General features: G+C 36.9%; 1 protein-coding gene across 1 annotated transcript in view; it reads left to right on the top strand.

The window, feature by feature from the left end:
- The window catches only part of ddb1 (damage-specific DNA binding protein 1), a 48,798-nt gene that overhangs the window by 24,918 nt on the left and 11,668 nt on the right, over positions 1-12,212 (top strand). The window contains exons 15-21 of the mRNA XM_028014673.1: positions 1,494-1,601; positions 3,985-4,192; positions 4,459-4,554; positions 4,752-4,863; positions 6,567-6,690; positions 8,676-8,840; positions 9,369-9,463. Coding sequence (XP_027870474.1) covers positions 1,494-1,601; positions 3,985-4,192; positions 4,459-4,554; positions 4,752-4,863; positions 6,567-6,690; positions 8,676-8,840; positions 9,369-9,463 — 908 coding nt within the window. The remainder of the gene's footprint in view (positions 1-1,493; positions 1,602-3,984; positions 4,193-4,458; positions 4,555-4,751; positions 4,864-6,566; positions 6,691-8,675; positions 8,841-9,368; positions 9,464-12,212) is intronic.

A 12,212-nucleotide genomic window follows, 5' to 3' on the forward strand; every position in this document is an offset into this window, starting at 1 on the left:
CCAGGCCTATTTAGTCTGCTTTAATGAAACTGAAACTAGAAAGTTTGGTTCATTTGGGGAGGTGTGAATGTGCAGGTGAATTCTAATGCAAATCAAAAAAGGGAGAAAAATAAAAAATGAGAAAAATAGCTTTTGGTATTTTGCAAAGAGAAATCCTTCAACTTCTAAAGTCTCATCCTATTTCTGTTTACATTTCATGAAGAAGAACTGCCAGATCACAGCTACAGAGTGGCTTAAGAATAACAAAGTCTTAATCTTCTGGAGTAGCCATCTTAAAGTCCTGATCTCAATCCCATGAAACACGTCTTATATGTGATCTTATGAATAATGTTGGGATTTCAGTCATCATTAAAAGCCAAATGATGACTTGGGTTTGGTTTTGATAAACCTTCTTGTAATATTTAACTATTTTTACAGTTATTTTGTAATATGTATATTTAAAAAATCTTGAATAATTTAGACTTTTCCCAATAAACCTTATTTGCTGTGTGAGGTTGAATGATTTTGGCTGCAGCTCTATAGGAGCGAGCTGTTCTGCCAGCCTCAGGGAGGAGACTCTCTGTCTGCTCGTGAGGATTTATTTGCCTTTCAGGATGTGGGCAGCATCTTGGGAGGCAGACTTTTTACCCTTCATTTTAAAGATAAATGTTAAAGTAAACCTTAGGACAGACACTGCAGCCTGCTCATGCAGCTATTTGTGATTCAAACCATTTTTAGTTTGCTTAAGAAGAATTTTTTAATCACTTCAGTTTTAGAGGTAATTAAAAAAAAGAAGAAAACAAAATGCTTGTGTTTTTAGCTTATCACTCAATTTGTTTCAAAATTTCACTAGCTGGACAGAATGGGTTTTAAAACATGCTGGAGGGATGCTGTATGGATTCTACCTTTCTGTTGCAATGCTCTCCTGCTTTCCCTCTATGCTGCTGCAGTTTCTCCATCTGTATTTGACTGGCAGTTGTTTAATCTTTAAGCCTTTTAAACTTGTCTGCATTTTTTTCTCTCTCTTTAAGAAGGGTATCCTGTAGCCTGTCTGCAAGACTTGGACTGGAAAACTTGAAGTAGAAAGTTTATGTAACACTTTGAAAGTTGACCTTTTTATTATTTTACTGAAAGCGGAGAACTGTTTCTCAAACACTTTGCCCATCTTTACTCTTTGCTGGTTTTGTTACCATTGAATGTTTTTTTTCTTCTCTTGTTTGATGACATTGTTTTCTGGTCTGCTACACAATTTCTTTAGAATGATCAAATTTCTTAATTTCAAAGTTAATGATGCAACTGCTACTTTTTAGAGAAAGTTCCACAGATGTAAAAAGGCTTCGAGTCAGAGAAAACATTACAAAGTGAAAGAAGAAAGTTTATCCTGCAGTATGTAATTATAAAGAAACCCTATAAAATTCTTCTCACAAAGACTGTGTGGCAGTCATTTAGCGGCATGATGATGTAACTATTCCCTGCAGAAGAAAACTAAATGTGCGCCTTGTTTATGTCCTCAGAGATCATCCCTCGCTCCATCCTAATGACCACCTTTGAAGGCAGCTACTACCTGCTGTGTGCCCTGGGAGATGGAGCACTCTTCTACTTTGGTCTTGACCTACAGACTGGTAGGTTCACCAACACAAACTCTCTGCCCATTATATCTGAGAACGTTGCATTTTTAGATTGATCTGTTTGTAGGAATATTATTTCAATCAGAACTGTAGGACTACCAGTGAAGCTTTTATCACAAAATAACTGTAAAGGCTTTAGAAATCCAAGAACTTCAGTATCTGTAAGCTGGTTACCAACAGACGTCATCCCAATGCATTGTATAAGATGAAAATGTGAACTTTATATCTGATTATAAATAATTAATTATAGCTCTGAGCCAGGAGTGCTTTCAATGGAAAACAAATATTACTAGGATTGAAAGGATTAATCAGATTATTCCATTATTTAGATAATAGTCAACTAATTTAGTAATCAGTCATTAACTAAAGCAGACAGACTCAAAAAAGGCAATGTTAATTTGCATTGTTTTATGTATTTCCAGTAATGTATAAAAAGGCTTAAATAGTTAAATAAAAAGTCTGCTGAATGTGCCAGTTGTCTAATCCAATTCATCATTAGAATAATTGATAGAATTTATTAATAAAGTAATCGTTTGTTGCAGCTCTAAATATTACACTGTCAATGGCAGCATTAACTCAGTGGCTCAATGCACTAAAGGTTTAATACAAAAGCATTAAACCAGGAATACTTTCAATATATAGATAAAATGTGGAGAATAAGATCCATGGCATTGATAAATGTAAATAATTCATAAATGTTGTGCAGCAGGAGAAGATGTTGAAATAGAAAACCCTAAACTCATTTTTATATTTTTAACTTAATTTTTTTCCAGTTTCCACTCTGCATCATCTTTGTAGATTTTGCAGGAAATGTGTTAGAAGAACATTTTATATTTTACACACCGAGTAACAGAGGAGCAGCATTATTAAGAATTTATAGCATTCAAGGCCAGTTTTAGTACATTTTAGTGTTCAGGCTTAAATCCTCGAGCCAGTTCCCTAACTGCATCATATTTGTTGCTTAGCAGCTGGAGGACACGACTCTCTCAGTGTGAAGGTTTTAGAAAGCATGTTTCTTAAATTCTTCATGAAAGTCACAGTTTAAAACATTCAGTTTTGACCTTAGTGTTTGTTTTCATGACGACGAAGCACATCTCATCTAATTAAAACTGTAACGAGTAGCTTGTTAAGGTACAAGAGCAGTTTTCAATCTTCCTTTAATTTGGACAGAGGTATAAACATTTTTATTGGTCCACCCTATTTTTTTTGTTTGTTTTTATTTCAGCTAACTGTAAGCTGCCTGTAGGTAAATATATTGTTCAGTAAGATGCATTGCACTCTTCTATTGTGGCTCTCGGAAGCCAATAGATGCCAGTAAAACGGTTTCATCCTGTCAAAGTACCCACTTAACTGCATATAATAGGACAATTGTCAACAAAAAGACATTTTACCACAGATTTCACCAGCTGTAAATTAACTTTGAGTTGTTTGAATACACTCGATTGGCTGTTTTTTTTTCTTATTATGAGAATTACAAAAATTCTCCTATTTTTTTTTCTAATTATGAGAACTGTTATGTACTTCTCAGGGTAAACCAGATTAATTATGTGTTCTTGTTTTATTATTTGCACATTAAATGGTACATAAGTTGCATCCAACTTTATTTACCCATCAGGACATTAACAAGTGATGAGATTTCAAAGTGCAGTCAAGTGTTAAAATGTAGTCCATTAGAGCTGCATCTTATTGTCATTACAGATTATAACATAATTTCCTCAGTGCACAAGATGACTTTGTATTGTCATATCATCTGTCTGAAATACCATTCTGCCTCATGACTAAAGAAAAATGCTGCAACTTTGGAATTGTTGTTGACAACCAATCAAATACCAGAGTTGCAGATGAGTTTTCTTTCAACCAAGTAAACAATAAATAGACAGTTTTCCTCTGATTGTTTGCAGACGGTAAGAAACTCCTGTTCAAACCCCAACTCAGGACTGGGGTAATGCTGCAGGAACGTACACAGGGATTTGAAAATAATCAGATAACTCCTCATGTAAACTTCTTGCTCTAAATTGAATAAAACCAAGGCAGAAACTGCAGTATGAGTGTGCATATAAATGTACTCATTAACTTTGGTTTGCTCAGATCACAGGATCACAGACATAGTATGTTAGTTAGAGGGGAGAGAAGACCAGAACATCAAAAGACAGAGCCAGGCCCTATGCTGAGTATGCTATATATGCCTTTACTGCACTCGAATTAAAAACGAGATAAAACCAGTAAAGGCAGGTGGCTCTAAACAAAGCTCAGGGCTCGCTGAGCACACAAGGACAAACATTACTGCAAATTGTTCCTCCGACCTTAACAACAACTAGAACAGCCACCTTTCCACCTAGAGTTAAATATACGCCTTGACCTCATTCTGTTTTCCCAGGGGCCCTCAGCGAGCGTAAGAAGGTCACTCTTGGCACGCAGCCCACCGTGCTGCGGACCTTCAGATCGCTGTCCACATCAAACGTCTTCGCCTGCTCCGACCGGCCCACTGTTATCTACTCGTCCAACCACAAGCTGGTGTTTTCCAACGTAAATCTGAAGGAAGTCAATTACATGTGCCCACTCAACTCTGAGGGCTACCCAGACAGGTCAGCAGGGAAACTTTTTTGCTATAACAGTGTTTTCTCTCCTTCCTGTTTGTTTTTAGAGTGATCTATATGAGCACTTTGTTTTAGCATACGCAGCTTTCTGCATGTGTTTTCTGGAGACTGCATTGACCTATACAGTATGTCTGTTTGGATTTGTAGGACATGCAACAGTTATCCTCTTTTTTTTTTTTTTTGTTGCTTTTTTTTCTTTTCTCCCCTGTAAATTTCTATTTTTGTTGGTGCTTCTCTTTTTGTGATTTCTTTAGTCTGGCTTTGGCTAACAACAGCACACTGACCATCGGCACCATTGATGAAATTCAAAAACTCCATATTCGCACAGTTCCCCTCTACGAGTCTCCAAGGTCAGTTGTCTATTCAAACAATAAGTTGAAAAAAAAACCCTCAAAATAAATGCTTAACAGCTTTTATCACAAAATATGTTCTCATTTGTAGTAGGTGTATTTTTTCAGCCTTGTTAGTGGCAAAATCTGCTCAGTTTATTGTCTACTCTACTTTAGCTTATATTTATGCTAATTTCTTATCTCCATCTCGCTATCAGGCGGATCTGTTACCAGGAGGTTTCGCAATGTTTCGGGGTTCTGTCCAGCCGGGTGGAGATCCAGGATGTTAGCGGCACAACGTCTGCTGTACGACCTAGTGCAAGCACACAGGTACTGCATCATGGGACTGATTTTGCTCTCTCATATAAGCAATCCGGCTGACTAAAAACTTGAATGCACTTTACGTCTCATAATACATTTTGTTTGTTTTTTATATACGAGTTAAATACAGGTAAAATAGATTTTAAAAAATTGGTATTAATAAATATGGAGAATAAAACAGAGTACACAAAATTATTGCCAGCAATAACTGTAGCAGAGATTATGTTCAGGAATAGCTAAATAGAGCAGTGATGGAAAACTAGAATTTTATACAGGTAAAAAAGAAGAATATGTTAAGGTAATATCGGCTTTGCTATTGATGAACTTAGATGAGGATTTCTGTGTCAGAAATAATTTGCTGCAATAATTTTGTCACCGATTACAGCCAGAATAAAGACACAACCTTCTACTGTGGGGAAATAAAGATTACTCAAAGATCGTAACCTCAAAAAAGCCTAGCTAAGATGAGAATTGTTGGTCCTGTTGTACTTTTTTGTTGGAAAGAAGAATAAGTCAAGTTTAGTGGCTCAGTTCAGATGAAGAGCAAACACAGCTGGAGCTGCTGAAATAAACCTTCCATGGTGGGAAAAAAGCAGAGTACACAAAGGTAATGGGAGCAATAATTCTACCAATTGTTCAGGCTGGAAAAGAGACAACTTTCCCAGTCTGAAGCCCATGTTGTTAGTTCTGAATTACAGCATTATCAGAATATTATTTGGTAAACACTCCATAATGAAGGTCATGTTCATAATTATCACATAGCAGCCTCAGTGCCTGCCAAAGAACCCTTAAAAATGGCATTTAACATCATTAAGAAGAGTCAGTCAAATTTTGTTTTTTTTTTTTTGTTTTTTTTGTGACAAGTTTGTCTTGGAGACAGGGCTCCATCCGTGCAAATTAAAATAGGCCGAAGTTCACAGTTTGTTGTGAGAATGATTTATGAAAATAAATTTACTGTTTTGTGTATGCTAAATACTTTTCTTGATTCATCCTGAAAATACCCTTAATTATAAAGTATCATATTTTAGCTCAGTGGTTTATTCCCATTAATTAAGCATAATTTCCTATTTTTATTTGGAACAGACTTGATTTTTTATAATTAAGTTGAAAAATATGTGCATATGGTTTAGTAAATAAATCTTCCGTCTAAATGACATGCCAAATATACTTTGGCAGATGAAAAAAAAGCAAGCAGTCTGTCTAAATCTTCCTTATGTGAGAAACAGAATTGCTGTTTTTGTGCCAGATGTACCTCAAACCATTTTTTAGTAAGAACGTAGCGCAATACGGACAGAGCCATCTATGAAAGCATTTTTCCCTAATTAAATCAACTTTAAATATTTTAATTTAAATAATTATTTGCCAGCACTTCGAAGCAATCAGATTAGCTGGAGAGTTAATTAAAAAGTCCTCTCAGCCATGCGCATGTGCTACCTGTCCTGCTCATATCTATAGATTCTCCAAAGGGGACAGGTGTGTACTTTCATTTGTTTGTGTTTACCGCCGCCGAGCCCCTCACATCTGATGACCAGAATGATGTTTACCTGATTTTCGATGCCGCACATCTGCTGCTGCAGATGGTGCCGACTCTGCTGTTGGCGCTTCCCACGCAGACACATTGTGTATTGTGCGGGTTCTTTTTTTTTTTGTCATGTATCACATTTGTCTTTGCCCTCACTTCTCTCTCTGCATCCCGTCTCGTACGTCTACAGGCGCTCTCCAGCAGCGTGAGCTCCAGCAAGCTCTTCCCCAGCAGCACTTCTCCACATGAGACCTCCTTTGGTGAGGAGGTTGAGGTTCACAGTCTGCTCGTCGTGGATCAACACACCTTTGAAGGTGAGACAGCCGAGGCTGCATTTCCATTTGAACTCTGAGCTGCTGCATCCAAGCAAATCGTCTAGTGGCTAAATGCTCTCAGCTTGGAGGAATAGTTGATCTAAACTAAATTTTCCTGATCTCATAAGAACTGTGCAGTTTTAATCAACTACATTTTCCTTATTTAATCTCTTACATTTAAAATGCTTAAGTTATTTTTACCACTTACTACAGTTTGGTGTTGATTCTTTATTCAGTCTTTAATACCAGGAATGAAAAGTATGCATATATCTGTATGCGGTTTCTAAATTAATGATGAACACGTTTTATAGGGAAGCCAAGTGGAGGTGACTGCTTCCTGCTCCTTTCTGTTTTGCATTGCAGATTTTATTTCTGCACCAAGACTTCCTTTTAAAAGGCTGGTTGATGCCCTGCCCTCATAAATTAGTGTATTTCACCTGTTAACAATATGTAAATAAGAGACTGTTTCAGCACAATGTATCTGCAGCTGACTACACTGTTGATGTGAGATGCATTCGAATGCAGAGGACATAAATTTTGATTCTTGAGCCGCTTCATATATCTTTTACTTCAGCGTGTTATTGGCCAATCTTCATTAGAAAACAGCTATGAAGCTATTAAAACGCCTCTCAGGTGGAGAGAAGTGAAGGAGAGATTGATAAATAATATCTCAGAGAACATATTGATAAACGAAGATGCATTTGTCTTTGCATAATAAGTAAATCAATGCACCCGACACCAAATCTTCTCTGACAGAAACTATGAGGCACATCTCTTCTGGGATCCTCAATATGAATTTAGTTAAATAAGTAGCTCTGAAGCGATTTTCCTTCTCCTGGAGTCATTTTTTTATGGCACTTTGTAGATAAACTCACCACATAAAGAGGGCAGCCTGACCATATAAGAAGATAAAATTAGGTGTGCTGTAGGATTCTTTTTTTTATTTTGTGATGGTAAATGAACATTGACAGCTTACGGTTAATGAATAAACAGAAATCCTTCCTTTCCCATAAACATTTTGTTTGTTTTGACCTTGATTATAGTCTATAATTTAATATTTTTTGTGTTACTGACCAATTGAAAAAAAATAATTGACTGTTTCAATGGCACTTTGGCATCTTGTTGTTCACTGTGTTGGACACCAAGATTATAGCCTCTTAACATTTTCACATTTTATTGCATCATAATCACAAACATTAATATATTTTTGAGTGGTTTTATGTGATTGAACAACACAAAGTAGTTCATAAATTTATGTTTGGTGCAAAATTATGTGATATTCAACTTATTTTCCAAATATAAATCTCTGTGGTGTGTGTTTATTAATCTCTGTTACCCTGACACCCCTAAATAAACACACAGTAGCCAAAAGCCTTTAAAAGTCACTGGTGTGTAGTTCTATCTTTTGAAAAGTATGTCCCCATTATTTTTGCTTAACGTCCCAATTATGCATGTTGTTGGTGTGTTACATAAATGCCAATAAAATACATTTTGAGTTCTGATTCTAATGTGATTTAAAAAAAAAACTTTAAGGGTTATTGGTAGGAAAGCGTGATATGGCTTTCAAATAAAATCTCTGAACTTGACATACCATTAAATGAAATCTGTTTTTTTCTTTTTTTGAATGGAGGCTTTCCAGCATCTAATGAGGTAGTTTAGCAGTTTTTATTCAAGGCTCTTGTGCAGTGACCTGTAACCAAGGACCACTCATGTTTTGCTTGTTTCGTGTTTGTTTTGTGGAATCGCATGAGCAGGTGGTCCTTCGTTTTGGCTGAGGCCACATTTCTATTAGTATGAAAACACAAATATGTCACAATAATCCAGAAAATGCCTTTTTTGATTTTTAGTGATCAAATACTGTATGTCACTACAGTTAACATGGATAATTCATGACACAATATTAGTCTTTCTAAGTAGCCTCATAAAGAAGTTTCGATCTGTTCTCACACTCTGCCCTGTTTTTTCCTGTTTTGTGTTTGTGCCAGTCCTTCATGCCCATCAGTTCCTCCCCAGCGAGTATTCTCTCAGCATTGTGTCATGTCGTCTGGGAAAAGACCCATCTGTTTACTTCATCGTCGGCACGGCCATGGTTTACCCAGAGGAGCCTGAGCCCAAGCAGGGTCGAATCATTGTCTTCCATTACACCGACGGTCAGTACCCGAGCTTCCCTTAGCTTTTTCTACAGTTTCAGCAAACAAGCCCGAATGCGCTCTTTGATTCTTCTAATCTTTTCATGTTTGTCCTCTCACGCAGATCAGCCTGCTTTGTTCTCTCCATTCTTCATCCCGTTTCATTTTCTCCTCCCTGCACTCTATATTGTATTTTAGGGAAGAACACTGTGTCCTACTGGGCTCCTGTTTCCCTTCTCACTCAATCATTTTCTTATCACTTCCTCTCAAACATTCCCCCCTCTCACCAGCACTGTTTTTTTTTTTATCTTTCACACACTGTTCCTGACAAAATGCGTTGCTTGTATGTCGTTTATCCTAGTCCAGCTCTTGATTTTTACGCTCGCCTTATATTCTGAATGCAGCACTGTCTCAATTTCAAATTTTTCTCACATCTCTTTCCCAGTTGTTCTCTCTAGGACCTTGTAGGTGCTAATTTAACTCAGGGTTGCATGTGTGGCACTTTGAAAGCTCACTGAATGAACACTGACTGACTGATCTTTCCTGCAGGGAAGCTGCAAACCGTGGCTGAGAAGGAAGTGAAAGGAGCTGTCTATTCTATGGTGGAGTTCAATGGAAAACTACTGGCCAGCATAAATAGCACAGTAAGTGATGGTACAGAGCTCTCGCTAAAGATTTTTCCTCCACATATTGTTTTAACAATATTTTAAAGTCTAAAATAGAATACAAAAATATTTTAAAGGGAAATCTAATATTTTACAGCCTAAAACTTTCTGTAAATTAGAATCAGCATGTCCGATGTTTTCTACGGCAGGTAACTAAGTTATCCGCTTTAAGGCTTCACTTACAAAGATAAAAATTAGTACCATCTTTGTATGATGGCTTGTCATGTGGGTTTGCAGTGTCCTTTGGACTATTTTTAGATCTAGGATGAGGTTCATTTCTTAATTTAAGAAGACTTTTCTTTAAAAGGAAAATGTCAAATGCACCTGCGGTCACTTAATGGCCACACAGAAATTGGATTCCATAAATACTTTTGCCAGGAATATCAAGTATGCAAGGAGGTGAACAAAAGATTTATCAAGGCTGTGCCTTACATTTCATTACAAAATACCAGAAGTTGCTTTAAATCAAAACCCACTTTGCTTCTGCTGCATCTTGTTGTTTTTTTTTTCTCATCTCTTAGCTAGATTAAGAGTGTTTGACTGCAGCTGCGATCTGGTTGTATATGAACATTAATGTTTTGACAGCTAGAGCTGTTTATCTAAACACTGCCAGAATTTTTAGTGTTTTCATTTAACAATTTCTTCTCCAAAATTGATAATTTTCCACCCAGGGTGAAATACAGCAAAATATAACACTGGCGTCCTAATTTGTTATGTACGGAGCCCTCTAGGGGACATGGGGAATTTTTTTTCTTTTGCGTTACCTCGCAATACTTTTGCGTTCCCTCGCAAAACTTTTGCGTTACCTCGCAAAACTTTTGCGTTCCCTCGCAAAACCTTTTGCGTTACCTCGCAAACCTTTTGCGTTCCCTCGCAATACTGTACTGGTCAGTTATGCAGCATAATTGAATACTGCAAGCCTTTCCTACGGTGGGCGCCGTACTTTTTGCTTTAATATAAGGTTATGTGAGGTATTTCCATGAATTTTAGTATCTTTTTGTGAAATATCTGAAGTTTTATATCTTTCTTTAGGATAGAAAGGCACCACAAACCTACGATATAAACAGAAACCTTCCATAAGTAGGAAAGAAATAAAAATACATTATAATTTGGACTATTTCTGAGTTATTATCGCGGGTAATAAATCATCAGTTTTGATTGTGTCTCTGTTGTGTTCTAGTCTGAATGGTTTAAAGAGCTGCTTTCAGTGCCGCTCCATCTTCGCCTTAACAGACATAAACATGCAGTAAAAAATAAATCGATTTTCAATCAATGTTTTGCACCAAACAGTTAATAATAATAAACAAGTTTTCACTGAGGCTCTGTAAGAGCCATATAAATGAAATAAGTAATTATTGATATGACAGGAGCAGCGGCTTTGACACTTAGGTGTGTCGACGTGGGAGTGACGTCACCAGGTATGAATGGGAAGGATACTGGCTTTGTGTGTATTAGGAAGCGGTGAGCGGGGCGGTCAGTCCTTGCAAAGTTTGGAGCATAATAATCAAAATGGAATAAATCGATAATTGTGACAGAACAAAGAAAAGGTTTGGAGTTGATTGATAAACGGACAGATGAGATTCCCCGAGTTAACCCAGTGCGGCCCTTTACCATCATTAGTTTGTCGTGTTTTTAATAATAAAAACTTGTTAACAGTACAAACTGTTTGGTGCAAAACACTGATTGAAAATCGATTTATTACTGCATGTTTATGTCTGTTAAGACGAAGATGGAGCGGCACTGAAAGCAGCTCTTTAAACCATTCAGGTTACGAACACAACAGAGACACAATCAAAACTGTAAGATGATTTATTACCCGCGATAATAACTCAGAAATAGTCCAAATTATAATGTATTTTTATTTCTTTCCTACTTATGGAAGGTTTCTGTTTATATCGTAGGTTTGTGGTGCCTTTCTATCCTAAAGAAAGATATAAAACTTCAGATATTTCACAAAAAGATACTAAAATTCATGGAAATACCTCACATAACCTTATATTAAAGCAAAAAGTACGGCGCCCACCGTAGGAAAGGCTTGCAGTATTCAATTATGCTGCATAACTGACCAGTACAGTATTGCGAGGTAACGCAAAAGTTTTGCGAGGTAACGCAAAAGTTTTGCGAGGTAACGCAAAAGGTTTTGCGAGGGAACGCACAAGTTTTGCGAGGGAACGCAAAAGTATTGCGAGGTAACGCAAAAGTTTTGCGAGGTAACGCAAAAGTTTTGCGAGGGAACGCAAAAGAAAAAAAATTCCCCATGTCCCCTAGAGGGCTCCGTAGTTATGTTCCCAGCTACTGCGCTCAGAAAACATTTGTCCTCCTGCTCACTAGATAAATCGCCATACAAGTCTTCACTTTATGAACGCAGTTGGAGCTGGGAATGTTACTGCCACAATGTCTTGAAAGGACATAAGTTGATGCCTGAAGTTGTTTCCAAAAGCAAATATCACTTTTCAATGATTTTGTCTTAGTTTTCTGCCTTTGTTCATTCACATTTCTCACTGTTATCTTAGTAGAAATAAAAAGAACTACTGTCAGCTTTGAGCCTGAACACAATTGAAAATGAAAAGTTGTAAATATTTTGTGCTTTTTAAGTTTCTCTTAAATCTTTTGTCTAATTTTAGCTCAATCTGGAGCTCCAGAGTGGACCATCTGGTTCTATCTTTGAAGTTTGTAGACTCCTGTCTACAAACTTCCACCTAAATTGTCTTAAATGTTCATTGACCTG

Source organism: Xiphophorus couchianus, chromosome 4 (assembly GCF_001444195.1).
Source record: "Xiphophorus couchianus chromosome 4, X_couchianus-1.0, whole genome shotgun sequence".
Lineage (NCBI taxonomy): Eukaryota > Metazoa > Chordata > Actinopteri > Cyprinodontiformes > Poeciliidae > Xiphophorus > Xiphophorus couchianus.